Below are 26,930 nucleotides of genomic sequence, written 5' to 3'. Positions count from 1 at the left end.
CCTACATCCCAGGGCCTTCTCCCCCCACTCCCCCCCAGCCGCTTGACTCAGTCCCTCAAAATACTTGGCTATGTAAACCTGGGTGTTTGAATTGCCCACGTGTGGAAAAACTGGACAGGGACAGAGCAACATCGACACATTTGAATTATAATGTTGGTGAAGAAGACTAACCTATCGCATGGACTGGCAGAAGAACAAAGAATTCCTTGTTGGAAGAAGTACAATCAGACTGCTCCCCAAAACAGGGAAGGTCCTGCGTACTTTGGACACATCGTCTCGAGGGATGAGCCTCGGGAGAAGGCGTCGTGTTGGTGAAGTAGAAGGTCAATGACAAATCGGGAGGCCTCCCCTCAACAAGTTCCCTTGACCCAGTGGCTGCAGCCGTGGGTTCAGACAGCGACTGTCGTGGGGCGAGCTCAGGACCTACTTCATCTTCCTGTCCTCGGGGCTGCTGTGAGTCAGAGCAGACTTAAGGGGACAGTTAGCAACGACCAAAGGCACACCTTACGCCAAGCAAGAACCACCAAAACTGGCAGTAGGAAAGCAGCATCATGCTCTGCTTGCTACCCGCCCAGCGACACTCTAGAGGCTGCCACCCAGAGCAGGGCAAGAAATGCCAGTTGGCAAACAGCCGTAGGCGGCGATCTCTCAGCTCTCACCGGCGATGGAGAACCATGCTCGAGGTCTTTGCAGTCGGGCCCGGTAACCAGAAATGGGGTGTCTTTGGCTTCCATGATAAAAGCATGCTGAGCCCTGCTCTGGACAGCGAGGAAAGTACCAAGCAAAGCAGTTGAGCCCAGCGAGCAGAAGAGAGAGGCAACATGCGGGAAAGGGAGGTAGAAAGCAGCTGAGCGCTTCGCATCGGCTTCTCTTCCTCAGCACTCGCCCTGGACCTTAGTTCTACAGTGGTTTCCCTACAAGACTCGCGACTCATGTTCCCTTCTCTTCAAAATAACCCTGGTCTACTTGTCTCCAACGCTCAGCTCTCCAGAAACTCAACCGAGGCATGTCGAAGTCCTTGCTCTCTCTCTCTCTCTCTCTCTCTCTCTCTCTCTCTCTCTCCACACAACACACACACACACACACACACACACACACACCACAAAATAAAACAAAAAACAAAGCAGGGGGCTTGGGAGGCAAACCACTATCAATGGACAGGTGAGCATGAAGTGTTGCTCTGACTCCTGGCCACCCCGCGCGGTGGAACAGAAGTGGCTAAAGCTGGAGAGATGAGGTGTACCTGACCTCCATGCTGTGGGCCTCAGCCCGGGGATCCACGCTGACAATTGTCCAGCTCTTTTTGTGCAGCGGAGGAGATCAAAGGATGCAGCCACCACCCCGGTTTTCCCGAGTCACTGGGTCTACACTGACTCGTTTTCCAGAGGAGGTCACTGGTCTTTCATGATAGTTTATCTTAGTCTGGAAGCACCACTCGCTCTGCTAGAATCCTCAGGTGAGAAACACCTCGGTCCTTGGCTTCACACGCGAAAGAATTCATGCCGAAGCCTGACTTGTGACCCAAGTGGCTTGTTATAAAGGATCGGAGGCGTTTCAGGCGTTAGAGTAACTGAACACGGCACCCTCCTGGTACTGCACACCTGTGTGTGCCCTGAGGCCACAGAGAGAGACAGACAGACAGACCGTGGCCACGCTGGACCGCAGAAGAGCAACTGGAAAAAAAGACAGTGGTCTCAGAGTTCCAGCCCTTCTGCTGGGAGGCATGGTCTATGGGGCTGGTTGACCCCATTGGCTGAATTAAGCCCACCTGGCCTAGACTGGAGTCCACCCAGGTATACTGCCCACCTACATGTACTGCCCCCTTGGCTCGGGGACTAAATTTGGAGCATGCTCAGTAGACACCCCTAACAGAACCTGCTTCACATCCCAGCCAAGCACAAGCCTCCACTGTCAGAGAGGCGGTGTCTGCAGCATGAGGTGGGTCTCCTGTGTGAAAGGCAAGAATTCTATCCCAGGACCAACAGGCAGCCTAAAAAGGCCTCCTCTCTCTAACGTTTCAGCCGTGTCTTCTGCTTCAACATCCAGGCAATCCAACAGGGGCGGCAATGACTAACCAAGATGTAGACATCAGTCTCAGTGAAACGGAGCAGTTCCGGCGGAAGGACGGCCATGATATTGAACAATCAACCTTAGAAGTGTCAGATTATGTTTGTTTGTGAACGGGGTGTTCTGTACTGATTTAATGAGCCCATGCAGGCCCCAGGGTTTGGGCTGAATATTGACTGTGTGGAAGGAGTTAAAATGAGTTTCAGGACGGGCAGGAAGACTGATCCTCTGGCCCTTTTGGGCCTTCCCTGTATTGTCTCCGCCTCCCTCTGCCCCTGGACAGCAGTCACAACAGCAGCTGAGCACGCCAGGCCATCAGAGACAAAGGCTTCTTTCCTGGGACCTGAATAAAGCCGATCAGAGATCACTAGACCTTGTATGAGGGAGCCAGGTCAGCTATCCACACCTGAGGCTCAGCTGGACTCAAATCAAGTTAGATTACACCCCGCTACCCAGCACACTGAAGGCAAAGCGAGCCGGGTCGACCCACCTGGTGAGCGTTCTTAGTGTCCCGAGCCGTCATGGGAGTGACTTCAGCTTAGTCATGGCTCATTGTTCTTTCCCTCCTCTTTCAGGATCCAAAACCACACGCAATACATATTGTAAACATTTGCAGGGCAGCTCTGAGGAAGAGCGGGGCCGCTTGGGGTGGCAGTCTGGATCAGCCTACAGAAGGCACGGGGTCAAACAGGCTCCACTTGGAGTGCTTCTGAAAGCAACCAGCAGCCTTTGGTTATTAGTCAACAGTTGAGACGCGAAGCACTTCGGGTTTTCTCTGGCCCATCGGCTGGCGCTGTAAAACCCAGACAGACACCCACCACATGTCATGCCCGTCATTCTGTCCAGGTGCTTCCGTGGGGACTGAGACTCCTAGCCACCATCCATTATGGAGCACACCATGTGCTGCTAGAGTTCTCGGTGGCTGGCATCGCTTAGAGGCAGACTGCCAGGCCTTTCTTTCCCGGTACCGCTAGAGCAGTGGTTCTCAACCTGTGAGTCGCGACCCCTTTGGGGGCGAACGACCCTTTCACAGGGGTTGTGTGATTCATAACAGTAGCAAAATGACAGTGATGAAATAGCAATGAAAATCATTTTATGGTTGGGGGTCAGCACCACATGAGGAGCTTATTAACGGGTGGCGGCATTGGGAAGATTGAGAACCACTGCTCTAAATGGACTCAAACCACTGGTTGTGAACTGAATGCTTAACTGTGTGAGTTACCTGGGGACTCTGCCACACACAAACTTGAAATAGACTTGATGTCAGGGCTTTGGTTGTTGGTTCTTACCTGGTTGATTATTGGAAGGTGTATCTACCGCATTAGGGTTGTGGTTCCCCTTACAGGCTGGAAACTGAGCCACGACAAGCAAAACCCGTGACATCAAGTCTGTTTCAGCTCATGGTGACCCTAAACAACAGAGCTCCCGAACACACACACACACACACACACACACGTTGACACTCCTTAATGTGTGTGTGTGTGTCGGTCGAAGCAAATCCATTGCCATCAAGTCGGTTCAAAGTATCGCGGGTTCCTGGGCTGTATCCCTTAGGGAGCAGACCGCCTCACCTATCTCCTGCAGAAGGGCTTGAACGGATCACCTTGGCAGTTAGAAGCCCTGCACTTACTCCACTATGCCGCCAGTGCTCATTGTAGATGTACATAAAGCTGTTAAAGAGCTTCAGAGAGTTTGTAGAAAATGGAAGGGAAAGACAGGGAATTTCCCCATATTTTGAAGCCCAGAGAAGGGGTTATGTTAATAGCATAAAACAACCACCACGCTGGAGTCTGTTTCAATTCATCGCCATCCCAGAGGCTGCAGTAGAACCGCCCCTTGGTTCCCTCGGCTGTCCATCTTTAGGGAAGCACGCTGTCCCCTGTGTTCTCCCATGGAGCGACTGGAGTGTTCCAACCCCCAGACGTTGAGGGAGTCGGTAGCTGAGCACTTAATCACTGGGCCACCAGACCTCCTTTTCATACCATTTGAGGCTCTGAGCCTGGTCCCTGGAAGAGAGACTATAGTCCACAGTCACCCATCAGGTCTAGAGCTGAACTCGCCCCTGCAGCTCAGTTTTCAGTCTGCAAGGGGAATCACAACCCCAATGCGGTAGGCACACCTTACAATAATCAGCCAGGTAAGAACCAGGGGCCGCATCTACTCACTGTTCAGAAGGGTTAGGAAAAGGGGCCCGACAGAAGTGGGAAACACCAGGCATGAGTGGAATGAGTATAAACTGTTCAATGGAAACTGCCCTGCTCTGTAACACTTCACCTATTTCATAATTTAAAATATACATCTATATAAAAGCAGTGGTTCCTGGGCATCCTAATGGGGTAAATGTACTAGACAAATCAGTAGTGATTATAATCTTCTGTACTGGCCCTTGGCCCTGGAAATACATGACATCCATGAATCTTCACGCATCCATTCTGCAGAACTTACTTAGTCCTACTTAGTTCCTGATGCCTGACCCTGGTGGGTTAATTGTGATGAAATGCACACACCATGCCTGATCTCATGAGGCTAACGTCTGTCGATAGCAGCGATCCTGCTGATCTGATAGATGTCTGCTTACAGATTCTCAAAGGAGTGAGAGGGATGTGGGGAGCAGGAAGGCCATGGTGTGGACATTTGTCTTCAGTTCCTGAGTCTATGGGGGCGGCGGCGGGCACGAGAGGCAGCCCCTGACCAGCTTTAGAGGTAGCGGCGGTGTTGATTCCTTTATTGAGGGGGAGACCCCTCTGCTCAGTTGCTCTGCGCTCACTGTCCCCTTGTTGGTTCTAACCCGACTACTGAAATGAAGGGCGCTTGAGTTGGGTTAATATCAAAGTCTGGCCCATCCCCAGAAATGCGGATTTACTGAGTCTGGGGTGGAGCTTGTGCATGGTGTGGTGTTCAGATTTTCTCCCCCAGCCCATTCTAATTATCCGCCAAAGTTGCCACCCACTGGTTCCGTGAAAAGCATGGAGCACACGTTGCCCAATCTACTTGGCCTACTGCCCCTTTTCAGGGAAAAAAAAGAGATAGCTTGCATAATGTAGCCCATAATCCAGGATAAAGTGTCGGCATCTGCATTATGGCTGCCCTGGTCACCCTGAGCCCCCGGGGGCGCTATCTCTGAGAAATACCTGGAAATCCAAAAACCAAACTCACTGCATCTCGTCCAGGGGTGTCAAACTGGGGGCCCTCAGGCCTGAGGTACTTTTTGTGGCCCAAGACACTCTGAAATAAAATGTAACAAGGGAATTGTCTGTACAGTATTGTCTCAATCTCCCCTAAATGCTATTTTCTTCATAACAAATTTTTTCTATTTTCATTTTATTTCACTGCCGGTGATTATAACAGTACCTACCGCATAGGGCTGTGTGCGTCTTCAACTAATCAGGACATGCAACGTGCTCAGTACAGTGCCTGGCACCCAACATGCATGGCAGACATAGCTGCTGTTATTTGTTTAACCCAGTTTTTTCTCAATTACAGGCAGCTTTGCTGCCCTGGCGACATTGGCATAGTGGTTACAAGTTGGGCTGCTAGCCTCAAGGACAGCAGTTCGAAACCACCAGGCATCCCAAGGGAGAAGGAGGAGACTTTGACTCCCATAAAGAGTTACAGCCTCAGAAATCCACTGGAGGAAGTTCTGCCTTGCTCTATGGGGTCACAACTGACTGGGTGACTCTGAATTGTTTTGTGGGGGGTTTTTTTGTTTGTTGCTTGTTTGTTTTTTATGTTGTCTTAGAGTATCCTCGGCATGGGCTGGGAGGGGAGGTGTGGTTAGCATTAGCATCTAGTCCTACAGCATGCACAGACTGCCCCCACAACCGAGAATTGATCCAATTGAAGATGCCGAAGGTTTGAGACTCCTTGATGTAAACCAAGCACGTGGAGACTCAGAAAGGTGTTCATCTAATGAAGGCAAAGATAAAAAGCAGGCCAGATAGGAGTTTCCTCTCTCAAACGATGCTCTCAGAGAAAGGATGAAGTGCGTACCGTGTAGAGTTGGGCTGCTCTTCACAAGGTCAGCCGTTTGAAACCCCAGCTGCCCCTCAAGAGAAAACGAGGCTTCCTACTCCCACACAGAGTCACAGTCTCGGGAAGCCACCGAGGCAGGGTGCCCGGTCCTCGAGTGCTCAATGGCGGTGTGTGTTAGGGCATGCTGTGCAGGGAACACTGCACCTGACACCACGGAGATGGTCAAAGAAGAGCAGGTGCAGGCCTGAAGGAGCTGAAAGGAGAGTTCCCTGAGATTGCGTGATTTAAGGGGGTGCATTGTTCCCAGGAGGTTTTTGCAGTCATTCTTTCCTTAATAAGGGGGTGACATGGGGTCTTCGCACTGCTCACAATAATGCTCTCTCCACGGCCAACACGGACGGTTCCGTGCAAAGGGGCATCTTAAGGAACCAGTGTGCTGTGCCTTCGTGCGTCTGAATGTGCCTTGTGTTCGGGTGAATGCTACTGAACTGATAGCTGAACCTACAAAAGAAATCACTGTCACCAATAGAAATAAACACGGCTTGTTATACTAAAAGCACAAAGAGAAAATATTCAATCTTATCTCCATTAACAGAATGTCCCCTCCCCGCCCCCCCCCCCGTTGTTGGTGGGTTTTTTGTTTTTGTTTTTGCCCAATTTCTATTGAAAGTGTTATTTTCTCAGATTCCCAACCCGTGTGTTCATACTACTAGTCTAGTCCGGAACACGGAATTCATTCTCACCCTCAGTGGCTCTTTCTCAAAGGGCCTCTCTCGATTCGTTGACAGGGAAGGTTTGGGAAGGGACACTGATACCTCCTCTTGTCCTGTTTGCCTGTAGGCTCAGGATGGGAAGTCTCCTCCAAGCCATCCTCTCATCACTAAATGCCCAATCAGTGGAAGGTGGCCTTCAGGTTGGGGCAATGGCTAAAGCTCCTGGGGGACCAACCCATCAGGAGACTAGCACCCCTAAGGTCCCAGCCCGTGGAAATGAACCCTGGGATGAGTGACCATAGACTGGGGCAGGAGCTCTCGCTCCAAGATCTCCACTTTGCCCATCTTTCTCCCAGCCCTGATCTCCGGCATGAACAAGTTACTGACAGTGTCCGTTTCTCTGGTGCCGTGAAGGCAAGGGATTTTATTAAACACGGTCACAGGGAACTGCAGAGGTGAATCAGAGAGCATGTTTCCACAGGCAGGGGAATGACACGTGTCCTAAATCACCATCACAAAGCAGAAAACAATTGTGTCAGTCTGGGTATATTAGAGAAACAAATCCACAGAAACTCATGTATAAGAGAGAGTTTTATATAAAGGGTAAGTGCACATCAAGAAAACATCCCAACCCAGTGCTGCCCAAGCCCACAAGTCCAACATTAGCCCATATGTCTGACACCAATCCACAAAGTCCTCCTGCAACTCACAAAACACACATAATGATACCGACTGCAGGAGGAAAGCCGAGTCAGTGAATGTGTAAGCATCTCAGCACTAGCAGGGGGTCTCCACATGACTGCTCCAGCACCCAGGGCTGCATCAGGGTAGGTCCATGTGGCTTTTCCTCAGGGATGTCTCACAGGAAATGAGCCTTGCCAGCTTAAGCAGGCAACTGGCTAAGGCAGCTGCACCCTGGTCCCACCATCAGAAAGCAAGAGACTCGAGAATAAGAAAGGCAAGGCTCACCAAACCAATTATCTCTCCACCCTTCAATTAACCCCACATGTGTTTATAGGCCAGGTTGGCACAAGAAACTTAAACTATCTCAATGATCCATGCAATAAGAAAAAACAAATGTGGATTAATCATTGTGTACCGTATTTCAGAGTGTGCTCCAATGGGGAGTTTGGACAAAGTCTTTATAGGATTGAACACTGAGTTAGAAAATAAATGTTGTTGAAAATATAGACATGGTGCAAGGCGGGGAGAAAGGGGAAAAAAAAGAGGACTTGATGCAAAGGGCTTAAGTGGAGAGCAAATGCTTTGAAAATGATTAGGGCAAAGAATGTACAGATGTGCTTTATACAATTGATGCATGTATATGTATGGATTGTGGTAAGAGTTGTATGAGCCCCTAATAAAATGTTTTAAGAAAAAAGAATAGAGCAAGCAATGGGGGAGAAAAGTGCATTCTACTAGAGAGGATTCTTAGTGAATTGGTTAGTTAGTTGCTGTAGGACCGGAGATGAGCTGGAGAGATTGGGACAGGACACATTGACACCATGGAGAATCGTCGGGTGTGGGAGAAAACTGAGTGAGCAAGATAGCTGGGGGGCTGTGTGCTGTGGGGGTGTGTAAGACAGATTGGAGAAGAAAAGGGGGCCTGCATTATTGTGGGGCATGATAGGTAAGGGGAGGCATATTTGACCAATAATTTGGGGAGTTATAATACAGGTGGGGCTTACAGAGTCTGGGGTTCTTGTGCTGACTCTGCCTCTTAAGCCAGCCACCTAGCTTTTTGGCAAATTCCATGAGCTCTGGTGTGTCACACTCTTCATTCAAAAAAAAATGGGGATGAAAGCTTCGATCCTTAGGCACATATGCTAGATTCCCTGGGTGGTGCAGTTAACGGGCCAGGCTGTCTGCCAACCAAAAAAGTTGGTAGTTGTGCCCAGAAGCCCCTCAGAAGAAAGGTCTGGTATCGGCTTCCCAAACATCAGCCGCAGAAACCCCATGGAGCCCAGTTCTATCCCGGCTCATGGGGGTCGCCATGGGTCAGAACCAGAAACTACCTGTCATGTTGTTCTTTTCCGCAATGCTGCTTATCAGCCCGAGGATGTGGCACCGTAAGTTGGTGGAAGGTAGTTTGAAGGTCACGGTCTCCATCTATGCAATTGTTCCGTCGTGTGCAATCTTTTTGCTTTCCTAGTTTCAAAATTACCAGGCTCACTGTCTAGCATTAGCTACAGTGCATGGTCCCAGCAGAGCAGGAATGCCGCTAGGCTGTTCATGACTGCCCTCCTGCTATTTTGGGGAGACCCAGGGCCCAAACTCTGGTCTCCTGGGACATCGTCAAAGATATGCTCCTCTTCTGAGAAAGGGAGCAGGCATTTTTATAGACTTGCATGGTTATTAAAGATGTGTCATTTACGAAGGGATAATGTCTTGTCTATTTTTAATTGTGGGGGAGGGGGTGGAAGGAGTATGTTATTTGTAGAAACCAAAGCAAACACTCATTGTCATCGAATCACTGTGGACGCATCATGATCCTCCAGTACGGAGTGGAACTGCCCTGTGAGTTTCCCAGACTGTAACTGTTGATGGAAGTAGAAAACCCTGACTTTCTCCCTCGGGTCCAGCGTGGTTTCAAAATGCTGTCCTTACAGTTAGCCACCCAAGGCGTAGCCACTATGGCCCCAGGATTCCTCTTGTCGGAAGGGAGGATCAAAGTGACACTGGGGGCATCCTGGAGCTAGACATCCTGCTCTCATTTGGAAAGAAATGCTCTATTCTTCCATGTCCAAGCTGACTCTCAGATGCTTCTGATTCAATGAAAGTATAAGAATACAGGCATCCTACTGGCACAGTCAACGGTTCAAAACCACCAGCAACTCTACAGGAGAAAGATGTAGCAGTCTGCTCCCGGAAGCAGTTCCAGTCTTGGAAAGCCTGTGGGACAGTTGTCCTCTCCCCGTGCGGCTATGAGAGGAATGCACCAGCAGCCGTGGTTGATGAGAAAATGACTCTCAGGCTGCGTGGCGGCACGTTTAAAAAGAGAGAGACGGGTTCTTCCCTATAAGATGAAACACTTGTCAAGGGTTGAAAGGCTTGAAATCTGCTTGAGTTCAATGTGAGGTGGGGTTCAGGGCCCTGCAATAATTGGAAACAGTCTTTGAACATCAGAGGGTGTGTGTGAGAGAGAGACAGACAGACAGACCAGCGAGCCAGCTGGAGCGGCTCCCCTTGGTAATGCGCTCTGCCCTGCCTCCTCCAATCTGCTGGGGGGGCTGGATGCAGCTCCTGGGGGTTGCATAGCACATGAATGTGCGCTATTGTTCCAGACACATGTCCATCCAGGAAAGAGCAGAAACAGGCCCGTCCCTTATTCCGATGCAAAGCCTCTTCCATCACTCAACCCGGCCCTCCAGGTCACATGCCCCAGGCCTTTGCAGGCAGGGCACAGCTGTCTGAGTCTGCCACCCAGCTTAGCGCCCAGTCACAAAACCTGACAGCCAGCGAGGGCCCCGGGGACACCACAAAGCGGGTGGGGACCAGGCAGGATGTTCTCCCGGGCGTTGTGGCTGGACAATGAGAAACAGCGTGCTGTAGTTCGGAAGGCCAGGCCGGGCAGGAAGCGCCAGGAGCTGCTGGCCGTGGCGCTGGGGGTGAAGGTAGGCGTCAAAGGCAGCTTCCTCTGGCCCCCTCTCAAACTCTTTGCCTGTCCACAGATCTCCTCGCTGGTTCGAAGGGCCGCCCTCACGCACAACGACAACCACTTCAACTACGAAAAGACACACAACTTCAAGGTAAGCCCCCCCCCCCCATTCCTTCTGTTGCCAAAAGGCAGAGAGATGGGGCGGAGTACAGTTTCCCAGTGGCCTTTCTGTGGGGCTCTGAGGGCGGAATCGGGAGTCTGCAAATTCCTTTGGTTCGGGCACATCAGACTGGAGAGAGAGGTTGGGAAGCCCTTGGCATGATGCGCATGCTTAGAAATACCTCAGCGTGTCAACCTAGCTCCGGGGAGGCGAGCACCTTTCTGGCCCCACTCCCACATCCAGTGGAAGAGTAAGCCCCCTCCATTGGTTAGCCAGGGAGGACTTCTGGGGAGGGCCCCCGCCCCGTGGTAGTTTTCCACTTCGGGAACAGGCAAGAGAGCTGCAGCCTTCGAGCGAGCGAAAACAGTTGCCCGTGAGCATGCTATGTTTTGTCTTTCGTTTGCGGGGATGCACACTGGTTTCATGTCTGTGGACAGCTGTGAAAGCAGACGCGGCCGGAGAACCAGCCAGGAGTCTGTTTGTACCCTGGGTGCAAGAGGCGCCGGGGCGGCAGCCTTGCTCTGACTGCCCAGCCCAAACTAAAAGATAGGGAGAGGCCAGGGGAGGCCAAGTGGGGTGTGTGTGTGTGTGTGTGTGTGTGTGTGTGTGTGTGTGTGTGTGTGTGTGTGTGTTTATAAATGGAAAGACCTGCCCTTGCAGAAATAGTCGGCTAGCAGGAGGCAGAAAATGCCGTCCTGATTCCCAGCTCCTAAAGTGTTTTCCCAGGAGCACTGGTGGTGTAATGGTTAGGACTTGGGCTGATAACCTTAAGGTCAGCAGTTCGAAACCACCACCGTTCATCCTTCAGAGAAAGATGAGACGTTCTACTCCAGTGAAGATTTAGCATCTCCGAACTCGCCCAGAAAACTCTGTCCTGCCCTACAGGATCGCTGTGAGTCAGTACTGATTCAAGCAGTGGAAGTGTTTTCTGAGAGTCCTGGGTTATATGGTTAAGTGCTCGACTACTAACTTAAGGGTTGTCAGTTCGAACTCACCCAGAGCCATGTGGGAAGCAACACATGGGAAGCAAATCCTGGAGATGTCCTTATTACAGATCACAGTCTTGAAGAGACTGGGGAGCAGAGTTCTACTCTGTCCGTCGGGGTTGCCTGGGGGCGGAGGGCTTTCCAAGAAGAGTCCAGAGGGAAACTGAAGATGCTGGTGAGGGGAGGTAAAAGAGAGGCAGTGTAAGTTTCACTCCAGTCAGTCAGTCGGCTGGCTCTTACAGGTTTGGGAGTGTGGCGACAAAGGGCTCAGGAAGGACAAAGTGGGCAGGGAAGCCAAGGGGGCTTGCCAGCTTCCAGAAACTTATTACCTTCCGGCTCATTTCCACTGGCCCAAGTGACGAGGGGAACTCGAGGGTCCTTTGTCAGGGGTGATGAAGGACACGTGGTTTAATCTGTGGGCTTTCTGGACTCTGGTCGGGAACAAATGTGTGTCTAGCCAATCTACTTTTGTGTTCATGTGATCCGAGATCCGTTTACCCTGCTTCTGTTTTTGGCTCAGGCATTTGCATACCATAATTGAACTGAGCCCTGGGATTATTCAGCCCTACCTACTTAGCGTTAGAGTGAAGAATTGCAGTGTTTAGAGACGCCCCCCCCCCCCACCAATGCCACGGCTCTATCATCTGTAGTGTGCTAGGTCTAGTGTGGGCATAGCGTGTCCTTTGTTTTTTGAGGGGGTGTGTGTCGTGTGTCAGTATGTTCCCTCTTTCCAGTTTCCTGTTTTCACCCTCACCGGTCTGTTGCCTGAAAACAGCATTTCTCTGACTTTTGGCCGAAAACCCTGATTCCTTGTATTCTCCGGATGCCCTGCCATGGACCGGTCTTCTTGGGCTTGCAGATTCTCTCCTTTCCTCTTGAAAAGTCCCATTCTCTTGGCTTTAGAATTGCAGTTGGAATTGTGCACTGTGATATATGTTTTCACAATTTGGCTCTTGGATAAACATCACTGCATCTGAGTTTCTGTTAAAACAGATACATGGTCCGTAGTTCATTGATCACATTCAAAATTAATTTCAGCCATCCGAAGTTTAGGTCTCTGAATGGCAATGTTTTCTTAAGGCATTTTAAAACAAGAAGAGGCTGCTGAATCTTGTTATTTCTTACGTAATGCTGCTGTAGTTCGCCAGGAAGCACAGACAGCTTTGGGAAGGTCTCCTGAGACTATCTATTCAGGGTGACCTCGAGGAGATGGGGACAAGTGGTCAGTGAGAGAGACAGCAGCAGCCAGCAGGAGGGCTTACTCCAGCATTTAAATAGAAGTCTTTCTTGGGGCCTTGTGGTAGTTGATTGTGCATGTCAATGGTACTGCTGGTGCCACTGTCCTTACGGATGAGAAGTGTGTGTGTGTGTGTGTGTGTGTGTGTGTGTGTAGGGGGCTGTCTGCCTGCCATCCAATGCCCCACCCCACGCTCATTCACTCCCTAACTCGCTTTAACAGGGGACTTTGCCCAGTCTTAGGAAACAATCTACAAGTGGGTGTACGCTATAAATAGAGCAGCGGGCTTCTAGTCACAGGGCCCCTGAAGGAACCGAACAACAAAGCCCTCTGTCAGGGCTTGAAATGTGTGTTTCCAGATGGCAAGGTTACTGGTCGTTTTTTGCTTGGTTTGACTCCTTGTCTGTAATTCAGATGACCTTTGGGTGGTGGTATGGGCTTAGGAGGCCTAGTGGTGCTATGGGTTAAGCATGGCGCGTGCCAATAAGCTGGAAGGCAGGTCAGTGGTTTGAACTCACCAACCTCTCCCCGGGAGAAAGACACCGCTGTCTGCTTCCCTAAGGACTGACAGCTTTCAAGACAGTCCTGCAGGCTGGCTGTGACTCAGATGTGGGGCAGTGGGTTGGAGTGAGTGCTCAATTAAAAAGAAGATGTGCGCACATATCCAGGCTTATCCGAAAATGTGCTTTGCTGGATCCTCCTTCCAGGAGCCCTAGTGGCCTAGTGGATTATACGTTGGTGTGCTAAGGAAAGGTCAGTAGTTCAAACCCACTAGCCTCTCTGAGGGGAAGAAAATGAGGCTTTCTGCTCCTATAAAGGTTTACAACCTCAGAAACCCACAGGGGCCTCTCTGTCCTGCAGGGTCGCTGTGTGTCAGAATCACCTCAATGGCAGTGAGTAGTGAGTAAGAGAGAGAGAGAGATTCTCTCAGTCTCCCTCAGAGGCTTCCAAAAAGACCTTAAGTCTGCCAGGAGCAGGTGAAGATTTTGAGCTCATTCAGAAGTACTCCCCCACATGAAAGCCTCACCCTTTGATGTACCCCATCACTTTAGAGATCACCTCCCCACGTACCCCGTCCTCCACCCAGAGAAATAGACAGGAACTCTCAACACAGTAAAATCAAACATTGCTAGCGCTCCCCGGGGTTCTCAGTAGCAGCTCGCTTGGTAGTAGATTGCCAGGTGTTTACTCTGAGGCTCCTCTGGGTGGACTCAAACCACTGGCCTTTGAGTTGAGAGTTGAGCAGTTTGTCATGTGTACTGCCCAGGGAGTAGGCCCTCCTGCGCCTTCCTGGCTAGCTCCTGGCTGCTGCTCGCGAGGTGCCTATCCCCTGGCCCGGCTTTTCAAGCAGCTCATCACTCGAACTCCAAAACCTCACACGCACTGCCCTCGCATCCATGCCGATGTGCAGCAGCCCCATACAGGACCCCAAACCCAGCTCTGAGAATACAGCTTGTGAAGCCACACATTCCTTGTAATCGTTAGGTACTTGGCAGCGTATCCGCACCGAATGCAACTCTTGCGTGTTTAAATCCTACATTCACATAAGTCGACCACCGGTTCATCCAAACTCAAAACCAGACACGCTGCCATTGAGTCGACTTCGCCTGGCACATGCTAGGCCTCAAAGGGTGTTGGTTAAATGACGCGATAAACAGAGTTGTTTTGAAAAGGAAAACTGTTTCCCAAGAGAAAAGCCACGCCACGACTGACGTGGGTTTGCATTTGCATCTGTTTACCTAGTTCCCCTAAAGAGGCACCCTTCATCGATAAAGACAGCTCTCTTTAATATGATATGATATGGTGTTGTGGTGACTCATTGGGTTTTGATCCACATGGTCAGTAGTTCAAACCCACCAACAGTTCCGCTGGAAGAAAGACTGGGCTTTCTACTCCTGTAGACAGTTACAGTCCCCGAAACCCACAGGGGATCACTGTGAGACAACATTGACTCGGTGACAGTGGGTTTCGCTCTTCCCCATAACAAGTGTTGTTCTTTAAAACAATACTAGGGCTGAGTCCTCAAAACCTTCAGCCCAGAAGAATCCCACCAATCCAAATAGCTTTCCATCCTTCTGCCCCTGTGTAGCAGAGTAATGAGGTGGCAGGAGCCAGCGTGGGCAGTCCTGGCCCAGATGTGATCTTTAACAAAGGCCTTAATCTTCACAGCCTCCGTGTCTCCCTGTAAAATGGGAGTGTTGTCAGATTTGAGTCCTACATGTGTCAAGTGGTATACCTCGGGGTCTCTGGTGCCCAAATGTACACGCGAACACAAACCCACTGCCCTGCATGAAGTAGAACTCAGAGGCACGCTCTCTCTAGGGTTTCTATGGCTTTAGAAATCCAGCCAGCCTCACCTTTCCCCCCATGGAGCAGCTGGTGGGTTTGAACCACTAGAGTTAGCAAACACCAAACAGAACCACCAGGGCTCTGGCACCTAGTAATTGTTAAGTTGATATTAGCGTCTATCATTATTTTATTAATCTTGTTATAGCTTTCATTCCTTGTCCTTCTGTTTCGCTTTCTCTGTGTGTTTATTTCCTACTCTCCCTTCTTCATACCCGTCATTCCTTCCTCTACGAGCTCTTTCTCCTTGTCTCTAACTAGATGCAACAGAAATGAAGCAAAACGTGATGATTACTTCACCCTGTCATCAGCATTGGCTCATGCTCCTCAGCAGATGAGTGGAGCACTTTAGATTGCCTGCGTTCCTCCTTCGGTTTTTAAAAATGTATATCTATGAGGTTATTGGAGCCCTGGTGGCATCGTGGTTACTCAATGTCCCGCTAACCACAAGGTCAGCAGTTTGAAACCACCAGCCTCCCCAGGGGAGAAAGACAGGGCTTTCTACTCCCGTAAAGAGTTACAGTCTTGGAAACCCACAGGGGCAATTTCCACGCTGTCCTAGAGGGTCTCTGTGAGTAGAGACCAGTTCAGTGTCAGCGAGTTTGGTCTTATGAGCCCTGGTGATGGAATGGTTAACCCCATGGCGGCTAACTAGTCACCCAGTGGATTAAAGCCCAAGTTGCCCCAGGAAGAAAGAGGTGGCAGGCTGCTCTGTGAGATGACAGCCTGGGGAACCCTATAGGGCAGTTCTACTCTAGCTTACTAGAGTCACTCAAAGGCAGCGGCTTTGGGGTAATGAGGCTCTTACTTCAGGAGCTACTCCCGCCCCTGTCACCAGGGTTTTCAGGCTTCACCCTAATGATGCATCATCAATGCTGTGGGGTCATGTTTTCAGTTTGATTCAAGGCTTTCATACTTACATCACACACACACGCACACACACACACACACAATGATCTATACATCTAAGGAACCTAGTAATCTTTGCAAGCTTTCTTTGAGAGCTTCTGTTTTTAGTAGTGAGTTTGAAGTATCTATTTACCCTGGCTCCTTCTGATTCACAGAGTGTTTTTAAAACTTTAAAATGTAGCCATCCTCATTGCCATCTACTCTGTTCTGAGCCCCAGTGACCCTATGGGCCAGGGTAGAACTGGCTGTGTGGGTTTCCAAGACTGTAACTCTGTATAGGAGTGGGAAGCCTTGTCTTGCTCCCGTGGAACAGCTGGTGGTTTCGAACTGCTGACCTTGTAGTTAGCAGCTGGTGGTTTCAAATTGCTGACATTTAGCTTAGCAGCTTAACCTGTAACCTGCCCTGTGCCACCAGGAATCCCCTCCCTAAAAGCCAAACTCACTGCCATCGAGTTGATTCTGACTCATGGTGACCCTTACAAGACGGAGAAGTTAGCCCTCTGGGTTTCCAAGACTAATTCTGTACAGGAGGAGACAGCTCGTCTCTCTCCCATGGAGCAGATGGTGGCTTCGAACTGCCGGCCTTGTGGTTAGCAGGCCAACTTCATCAGCCACTGAGACCAGACTCTGTTCTCAGGCTACTGGCTTCAATGTTCTCTGAACAAGCAGTATCTTGGCCCATGTGGTAGGCAGAATGTGGTGCTGTAACCCCCCTGCTAGACCACCCACAATATCCTACTTCCAAATTCTCCATGGAGAGAACCAACGTGCTCTGGCTTGGCCCAGGGGTCTTCCCTGCAGTGGTTAGTGGGTATGGGGCTGCGGGGACCCCGGGGACAGTGCCCCGGTTCTGTGTGAACAAGAAGAACCAGGTGAGCAGGACTCTGAAGACACCAGCTGTCCTCCTGCCTCATTGCAGTGAAGGCTTCCCCTCCAGGTTTCACGTGAGAGTCTGTTTTCTTTCTATCGGGTTTTGATTAAAGTAAACCTCAGAGCTACTCTGAGATGAGACTGCACCATTGATGTGGCCTTCATTATTGAGTCTGTGAGGAGCCCTGTTGCCCAGTAGTTACGCAACTGCAAGGTCAGCAGTTCGAAACCACCAGCCGCTTGATAAAAACAAGGCTTTCCAATCCTTGAAAAATTTACAGTGGCAGAAACTCATAGGGGCAGTTCTACCCTGTCTTACAGGGTCACTGTGAGTCGGCACCGACTCTATGGTAGCGAGGTTGGTTTGTGTTGGTTTTAGTTGTTGAGCGCTGGTGTAACGGAAAGGTCAGAGGTGCGTGGATAACTTTAACAAATAAAAACGTATCCTGTCACGGTCTAACGGCCTCACTCAAAACTCACTGCCATTTGGCCAATTCCAACTCACAGCAACCCCACGGGGCAGGGTAGAGCTGCCCCTGCGGGTGTCTGAGACTGTAACTCTCCACAGGAGTAGAAAGTCTCATCTCTCTCCACAGAGCAGCTGGTGGTTCCAAACTGCTGGCCTTGATGTGAGCAGCCCGGTCGATGTATAACATGCACCACCACCAGGGCTCCGCCAGGCTGGAAGTCCACATTCACTCCCCAGGTGCAGGGAAGGCTTTGTCCCTCTGCCAGCGCGAGAGGACGGCACTTTTCTCCTGTCCACATCCGTGGCCTGGTGAGCCCGGGAGACCTCCAGGCGTCTGGGCGTCCACCCTCAATCTTTTCCTGAGTCTAGGCAGTTCTCAGCGTAGGTACCCCGGGTCTAAAGGTCCTTCCTTCTCTGCCGGCATCTCTCTCCTTATAGCTTTGGTGAGATGAAAGGCTGCGTACACACTCCAGGGAGACTCCCTTACGTGGGATCAGGACTGTGGCTTGCGTGAGGTATGGCACCCTTACAGCTCCTTGGCTGATCAGATCAGATCGCCTAGGAGTTGTTAGGTGCCATTGAGTCGAGTCCTACATATAGAGACCCCCCCCCCTGTACAGCAGACTGAAATGCTACCCGGTCCTGTGCCATCGTTTCAGTTATTCTGAGATTTGAGCCTGTTGTTGCTGCCATGGTGTCTGCCCCTCTCCTTTAACCAAGCACACTGTCCTTCTCCAGGGACTGGTCTCTGCTGACCGCATGTCCCAAGTATGTGATACATGCCAGTTGTTAAGGAGCACCACTGCTGTACTGCTTCCAAGTAGAAAGATGTGTGTTCTCTGCAGGTCATGAGATTCCCAATACTAGGTGATAATTAGATCATTGCGTAGCTGCCAAACTGCACTGTTACATAACTGGCAGACCGCTGGGCATCATGGTCCAGCCAAGCTGACACCTTTCAGAGGGGGTGGGCGGTGGGCAGAACATGATTTAATAGGTGGCCCCCCAACCCTCCACTCCCCACTCCCTCCCCTGCAGTATTCCTATTCCTTTTGTTCGCCCACCCCCATGACTCCTGCCTGCAGAGCTACCCACCAAGCCATCCTGTCTTCCCTAGTTCTAGTCCTGATCTTCGCTTCTCCACTCCTCACTGCTTCCCATTCGGTTACTAGGCAACACACTGCTCGTGACCTTCCAGTCGATTCCGACTGAAGCAGTGCTGTAGGACAGGGCAGCTTCCAAGAGTATCCTTTTTACTGCAGGAAAACACCTTGTCTGTCTCCCTTGGAGCAGCTAGTGGTTTCGAACTGCTAATTTCTTGCTTAGCAGCCCAGCATGCAACCACTCTGCTTCCAGGGCTCTTTGGGGCTACACACGACAAATCCAGGTGTGACAAACCAGAGTAGTAAGCGGCTCCACTCCTGGGGTCCGCTCATTTCAGACCCTGCCTTGCTGGCGGCCTGGCCTTCCTGGCTAAAGAGATGTGGGACTGGGCCCCTCACCTCGTGGAGCCTTTCTTCAGAACCGCTGCGCCTGTGGCAGGGGGCGTTTCCAACAGGGAGCATCATGGGTGGGCGTCTCCGCTGCCTGTGTCAGACGCAAGGCAAGATTGTGGAGACCAAGCACTTGTCCCTTGCCTCTTGGACACACCTTCATGTCAACACTGGGCTGCTGTCCTCATAACCCAGTGGCCAGAGCCCAGGGGGCCAAGATGGGGTTGGTCCAGCAAACCTTGTCACAGGGACCTCCCCTGGGAAGAGGTTTGGCCGAGGTAGTCCAAGACCTTAAATCATCTGCGAGCAGGGCCATAGGGAGGGTGTGTTTTATAGTATTCAAAGAGCGCCTCGTTCGAGAGACAAGTCTAAGTTATCAAACGCCTGATGCTGACATGTGAAGTCCAGACACTCACTCCATGGCTCTTTACATTCTGGGGTGTGTGTGTGTGTGTGTGTGTGTATGTGTGTGTGTGTGTGTGTGTGTCGGGGGCATGTGTGTGTGGAAAGAGTACAGGCCTTCACTGTGCATGTTATATGTACATATATATTATATATGTATATGTATTTATATACGTTCTGAGGAAAGGAGGTTATTTAGACACTCACTCATCCCTTTGCTCCGCACATAGGCACTGAGAGCCTAGGGTGTGCTAGGCACTGCCCGGTATTAAGAAGACAGGAGTGATTAAGAATGCAAACTGAGGTTCTCAGTCTGGGAAGTTTTGTGCCTCCCGTCCCGCAGGGAGATTTGGCAATTCCTGGGGCCATATTGGTTAAAGCGCTCCACACCTAACCAAAAGGTTGCAGGTTTGAATTCACGAGCCGCTGCAGGAGAACGATGTGGCCATCTGATTTACAGCTTTGGAACCAGCATGGGGCCTGTTTTACTGTGTCCTATAGTCTCTCTAGAGAGGGAATCAATCGACAGCAGTGCGTTTGGGGTTGTGGGAGACATGGTTAATTGTCACGGGCATTTTTAGTCTGTCGCTGTGATTCCCGGTTGGCGTGCTGTCTGCAGTTAGTGGGTAGAGGCCAGAGATACTGCCAAACATCCAGCCATGCACAGGCCAGCTCCTGCTGCAAAGAAGTCTCCTTCCCAAAACGGCAGCAGTGCTGGGGGTGGGATGCTCTGCTGGGTTCAGAAAGTATCTCCGAGGCAGGCGACTGAGAGAACCCAGTGCTTTCTGCCCCAGATTGAGTGTTCCCTCTCTGCTGGGCTGGTTTTTTAATCTCCCCTCACCCCACCCCATTACATTTGAAAAAGTCCACTTCAAGGTCAGTATTTCATCTATCTTGCAAAAGGAAACTTCAAAGCTTAACCCAATTTCTCACTTGAATTCGATGTCACCTGATGAGGGAAAGCACAGTAGATTGTAGGAAGCTCTCAGCTGACCGGGCTACTGGCCCACTTTGTGCCTGCAGACGAGCCCCTCCTGCACTTGGGGAATAGCTAGACCACATGACTACCACTAGCCCCTCTTCTGGGCATACAATGTAGCTAAGAAAGAACTGCCCTTGACTTTGGGGGCAAAGCTCTTGGAAAAGTAAATAAATAATGTTGCCATCATTAACAAGGTGTTTAGAGTAAGCTGGGACAGTTTGGTTTTAGTATAGACCAGTGATTTACAAATGGGGGCTACTTTCTCCACTCGGGGACATTTGACAATGACTGGAGACTTTTTTGGTTGTTACAACAGTGGGGTGATGCTGGTATCTAGTGGGTAGGGGTCAGGGATGCTGCTAAGCATCTTAGAGTACTTAGACCAGCCCTCGCAGCAAAGAGTGGTCCAGCCTCAAAAGTCAGTCATGCTGAAGTTGAGAAGCCGTGTCTATACCAATAAGAAAAAACAAAAATTCCCAATGGTAGCATCTCATAAACAACTCTTTCTGTTTCTAAAGTTCCAGGATCAGTACTGAGCAGATTAGACATTTAGGGATATCTAGACTGACCCATAAGGACCCCTGGTGGTGTGGTGGGCCACCCATCGGACTGCTGACTGCAGGGTGGAAGTGGCAGCTCACCAGCCTCTGATGAAGAAAGATGGGGCTTTCTGCTCCCAGAAAGATGTACAGCCTTGGAAACCCCCAGGAGCAATTCCACTATGTCCTATAGGTTTGCTGTGAGTCAGAATCCACTTTATGGGGTTGGTTCTACTCCATTCACAGTCACTGTGAGTAGGAATTGGCTCAGCAGAGCTGTGTTGATGGTTGGGGGGAGACATATTTGGTTGTCATAGGTAGTTTTTGTCTATCGCAGCGATTCTCATGTGGGCCCTACAGCAAGGGCAGTGACATTGACCCACAAGGAGTCCTGGTGGCACAGTGTTTTCAGCACTGGGCTGCTAGCTGCAAGATCAGGAGCTCAAAACCATCTGCTGCTCTGTGGGAGAAAAATGAGGCTCTCTGCTTCTGTGACGATTTCGACTTAGAGCAGTTCTCCTTTGGTCAGAATCGACTCCACAGCAGTGAGCTATGGGATGGGTTACACTGAGCAAAATACATCACATTCTCTCCTCTGACAAGAGCCAAGTCAGGGGAACTCACAGAATGCCTGGGATTTTTCTTCATAACTGTTCTTGCTCTTATTTTTATGAGCAGTGGCCATTCCTGGGCTACTCATTGGGTATCTCCTGTCTCCCATAACTTCATCTTAATCTTTTCAGTGTGGTCTTTGAGCTCCAGGCTGACTGTGCCTGGTGCAATAGAGTTGGACAGACATAACTTCCTGTCTGGGGCATTTTCTTCCTGTCTAGTTACTGCCCTAAAGTTTGCAAAATGTTTTTTTTCCTCTGAACAGATATCCTTGAAGACCAATAAACTTCATAGACAGGAAAAGCTGATTAGTGATCTTTTTGTTGGTGTTAAGATATGAGGTATGGCTGCTGAGAGGATGGATCTATTAATTGAGCCGCAAATCAAGTAGGTACATAGAGTGCCTTTAGCACGTAGATCCGTCCAGCTTACAGCCTAGAGGTTTTCCTTCTGGATCAAAACGAAAGCTGAACATGAAAATAAACAGTTGCCCATCACAAAAAGGAAATCCGGCAATGGGCCTACAATAATGTTTAGTCAACGTTACCTTCCCTTCTGGTCCCCTTTGGTTTCTTGCTGTGGGAAGGAAGATGTGTTTATGGGGACATTGCTATTTAACAATGTCTGCCTGCATTTGGTCGGCCGGTAAGATGAGATCAAAAGTACATTAAATGCCATTTAATTACACACCTGGTGGTGTAATGTCAGGTGGTGAGCTGCTAACTGCTAACTGCCAGGTCAGCAGTTTGAAACCACCAGCCAGCCCATGGGAGAAAGTTGAGACTCTCTACTCCTGTAAAGAGTTACAGTCTTGAAAACCCTGTCCTATAGGGTTGCCGTGAGTCAGAATTGACTCAATGGCGGTGCATTTGGTTGTTTTTTGTTGATTATTTTTTAAATGTTGGCAAAAGAGAATTTTTAGAAGATGTGCGATTGTGGTTCCTACATTTCCTGAAACAGTCACTGGGCCGGTTTCCACCTTGTTGGTATATGTTTTGCCAGTTTGCAGTCAATATTGTGACTACTCTTCTTTCTCTTTCAGTACTGCCATTTGAGTATAAATGTACGCACCTGATCAGTTTTCCATTCAGCAATTCGTGCACATTTTGTGTCATGCCATTGCTTGTAACCCTCACGATGTAGCATAACTCATCGCCCTGCCTCCGCACATCCACCGCTCTCCCTGGCCCTTCTTGCCCTCTGCACTTCGTCCCTGGGCAAACGCTCCCGTGTGAGCTCGACTGGTTAGTTATTCCAAGGAGTCCATTTCTCCCGGGTGTTGTTCACCTTATAGACCCGTCTGTTGTTTGCTGGGTGACGTAGGGACATAGTTTCAACAGTTCCTCCAGTCGCCAACCAGTGAACCTTGTCTTTTTGTGATTCCCAGTTTTGTTCCGCCTGCTTCTCCCACTCGATGCAGGTGCTGCGTTTGCAGCCCCTTTCAGGCCAATGGCTGCCGATGCCTGGGGCCGCCCCAATCTGGTCTGGAGGCCACGGAAGCCGGGGTTCCTGTAGCCCTGAGGCCTTTGGACTAACTGTTTGCACGTGTCTTTTATTTGCTTCCTCCTTCTTTGCTCTGGATGGCAGCTATAAGCCAAACCAAACCCACGGAAAGCACGTGGAACTTCATATAGTTTGACATTCTGATTTTTGAAATGATTATGTGGTTTCTCTACTTTGTTTTGCTATTGTGGTAAATTCTGGGAATATATAAGTTATCTTAAATTCCTGAAATAAGCCTTCTTTGGACATAATTTTAAAAAATATAATGCTACATTCAATGAGATATTTCTAGGAGTTTTTGCATTTGGACCCATTATTTAAATTGACTTAAAATGTTATTGTGGTATGCTGTTCTTATGTGGCTTGGGAATCAGGGTTATATAACCCTCATAAAATAAACCAAGTTTCCTTCTTCTATCCTCTGGAATAGCTTAGAGACCTGTATTAGGTTAGAGATTGTTTCTTTTAAAAAAATTGATACAATTTACAAAGAAGGAGAATTGGGATCCGTGATTTTTTTTCTTTGTGAGATACATGTTTTATGCAGATTTAATTATTGATAGATATAATTGAATTCAAGTTTCCAATGCTGTTTTATGTTTCTATGTTGCATTATGTTCTAATAATTTATTTTCTTTAAAAATTATCCATTTCCTTTTATTTTTTAAGGTTGTGGGTATAAAATTAGTACTCTTAAGGGTTTTTGCTTTATCGTGTTTTTCTGGTATCTGTTTTTATGTCTCCTGTTTCATGATTTGTGACTGTTTCTAAATCAATCTTGTCCAAGGCTTCTTTATTTTAGAAAGCCTTTTAAAAAATATATCCCTTTAAAAATTCCCTTTCTCTTTGTTTTTATTGCTTTTATTTCATTATATTTTGATGTTATTTTTGTTTGTTTTATTCTGTTCTTTGTCTAACTTCATGAGTAGTGCGTTTAATTTATAATTTTTATTTTGTAATGTATACAATTAAACTACAAAAAAATACTCACTGCCATTGAGTCAATGCTGACTTATAGCAACCCCCTACGGGTTTCTGAGACTATTTAAGGGAGTAGAAAGCCCAGTCTTTTTCCCATGAGGCTGCTGGTGGTTTCAAACTGCCAACCATTAGGATCACAGCCCAACTTGTAACACTGCATCACAAAGCCTCTATAATGAGCTTGTGTTAGTCTGGGTAGACTGGAGAAACAAATCCATGGACACACATATGTATAAGAAAGAGTTTTATATACAAGAGCAATTGAATATTGAGAAAACATCACAGCCCAGTCCAGATCAAGTCCATAAGTCTAATATTAGCCCATATGTCCTATACCAGTCTATAAAGTCCTCTTCAGACTCACAAAACACATGCAGTGACGCCGAATGTAGATCACATGCCAGTGAGTAGAAAGTCTTTGGATCCAGTGGCATTGGAAACATCTCAGCACTGGCAGGGGTCTCTGCATGGCTTCTCCAGCACCCAGGGCTGCATCAGGGTGAGTCCATGTGTCTTGTCAGCTGCTGTGTCTCCCAGGGGGTGAGCAGAGAGTCTCTCCTGCCTCTCAGGAGGAAGTACTGGATTTCCCAGAATTCTTAGGAGAAGGCCATGCCCACACAGAGGCCTCATTGGCTGTGATTCACAAGCTAGACTCCACCCCTACACTCTTAATCCTCAAATTGACAAACGATTAGATATCTACCACAGAGCTACACAATGTGCTGCTAACTGCAAGGCCGGCTGTTCAATACTGCCAGCTGCCTGGGAGAAAGATGAGGCTCCCTACTCCCATAAACACCACCCCCCCACCCCCGGGCAATTCTACTCTTTGGTATAAGGTCGCTGTAAGTCGGCATCAACTCCGTGGCAGTGAGTTTAGCCTACAGGATCATGTTCTTTGCCTTTTTTTTTTTAAATACTTTTACTGGGGCTCCTACATCTCATCACAATCCATACATTCCTCCAGTGTGTAAAGCACATTTGCACATATGCCGCCATCATCGTTTTCAAAGCATTCTCTTCTCACTTGAGCCCCTGATATCTGCTCCCCACTTCTTCCCCCTCCCACCCCCCCACCGCCCTCCCTCACGAACCCTTGATAAGTTATAGATTATTTTTTCCATATCTTATATCATCCTCCATCGCCCCTCCCCAACTTTTCCATTATTCGTCCCCCTGGAAGGGAGTTCTAGATTGATCCTTGTGATCGGTTCCCCCTTTTTCCCCCCACGCTCCCCTAATCTTCCTAGTAACTCTACTCAACTTGATGGCCCTAAGGGGTCTATCTATCTTGGAATCCCTGTGTTTGGGGCTCTTATTTGTAGCAATGTGCATGTTCTGGTCTAATCTGATTTGTTAGGTAGAATTGAGGTCATGTGGGGTGAAGGAAGCACCAAAGAGCTACAGGAAAGTTGTGTGTTTCATCAGTGCTACAATGCACCCTGACTGGCTCACCTCTTCCCTGTGACCACTCTGTGAGGGAATGTCCAGTTGTCTACAGATTGGCATTGCTTTTTATAACTTTATCATACTGTAGTCATAGAATATGGTCTTAGTATTGGTCATTTTGTGTGTGTTGAGGCATAGTTGATAGTCAATTTGTTTAGATGTTCCATGTTTTTTTAAAAAACAATGTTTTTTTAATTTTTGGATATGAAATTCCTTTCATATTTAGAATGTTAACAGTATCTATTTCATCTATTAGGTACTGTGACTGTCTGTTTTAAAAATCACTATGGCTAGTTCTTATATTTTTTCCATTTAAAAATTATTTTCTTCCATTTAAAAATGTTTATTTACTTTTAAAAAACTTTTTATTTTGAATTGGGTGAAGGTTACAGAGCAATTCCCTTTTCCAGGTAATCTTGCTTCATGTTATTGATTGCCATCTTCACAAGGTACCATCACTTATCAAAAATTACTTCCTTTCTCTGTTTCTTGTCATTCTTCCTCCCTTCCAAACCCTTCTGAACTTACCCTTGGGCAGACATTGTCCTTTTGATCTCAGATGGTTGATGGTTCTAAGGAGTGTGTATTTCCATCGTGTTAACGCTCCCCTTAAAGACCTTCTCTTTTTAGCTTCATGTCTGAAAATCATGGGGCTGAGTTCATTTCCAGACCTAATGGATGGCTAAGGACTCTACTCTCATGGGTTCTGCCCGTCTCCATACATCCAGTAAGTTTAATCTTAAGTTCTTGAGTTTGGTTCCACTCTCACCAATCCTCTTATGTGATCCCTTTCAGAGACGCTGGTCGAGGTCGCTGGGCACTGTCTAGTTCTTCTGGTCCCAGGCTGGTGGAAGTTGATGTTCCTGTGGTCCATGAGTCCACTGCACTAATGGTCTTCGTGTGTCTTCAATTTCCCTCACTCTCCTTCGCTTCAGACCAGGAGAGACCAGTAGTCACACCTTTGGTGATTTCTCTCAAGTTTTACAGACTCCTTTCCTAAAACACTCTCACCTCTTCATGTTCTAAAGCAATTAACCCCTTGGTTTTCTCTGAACATTGAAGAACTACGGCCTTGAAGTTGAGCTTTCATTCTTCATCTTCTGCTTTTTCTACCAAAGCATCTTTATCCTTTCACACAGCTTTCAATATAATCTGTTTGTCAAAAATGATTGCAAGTTTATCTCCAGCCCTGGACTTTCCGCTTCACTAGTAAATGTAAATTCCTGTATGATTTTAACTGAAGATCTTAGAAACTTTTAACCCTAACTGTCCCAAACTGAATTCTGAATCTCTCCTCAAAAACGGCTTCCCTTTCTCAGCCTGGGGCCCATTCTCCATCCAGTCTCTTTCTTTCATGTTTCAGTGTTTTGCTGTGGTTTGGATGAAAGTTTACAGAGCAGATTAGTCTCCCCTTCAAAAAATCAGACCCATTTTATGGTGGCATTAGGTTTCATCCCCTCTGTGTCATAACACACTTCCCACTTTCTTCCTGGTCTTGCCCTTTCCTTTCTCCCGTCTTTCTGCCTCTTGAACTTTGTGGCTGGGCAAATGCTGCCCTTTTAGTCTTGTATGGCTGATTGTTCTGGGGAACATGTTCCTTACAGGTGTTCACTGTGTAAGCCTGTCTATTGTCTGGCTGAAA

The 26,930-nt window shown here is 48.7% G+C and overlaps 1 protein-coding gene across 1 annotated transcript in view; it reads left to right on the top strand.

The window, feature by feature from the left end:
* CHN2 (chimerin 2) overlaps positions 1 to 26,930 on the top strand; it is a 331,295-nt gene that overhangs the window by 282,437 nt on the left and 21,928 nt on the right. Inside the window, exon 7 of the mRNA XM_075558229.1 lies at positions 10,424 to 10,501. Within this exon, the coding sequence (XP_075414344.1) occupies positions 10,424 to 10,501 (78 nt within the window). The remainder of the gene's footprint in view (positions 1 to 10,423; positions 10,502 to 26,930) is intronic.

This window comes from Tenrec ecaudatus, chromosome 9 (assembly GCF_050624435.1).
Source record: "Tenrec ecaudatus isolate mTenEca1 chromosome 9, mTenEca1.hap1, whole genome shotgun sequence".
NCBI classification, from domain to species: Eukaryota; Metazoa; Chordata; class Mammalia; order Afrosoricida; family Tenrecidae; genus Tenrec; species Tenrec ecaudatus.
The sequence above is the reverse complement of the archived record's forward strand: the minus strand, read 5'-3'. Positions and strand labels throughout refer to the sequence as shown.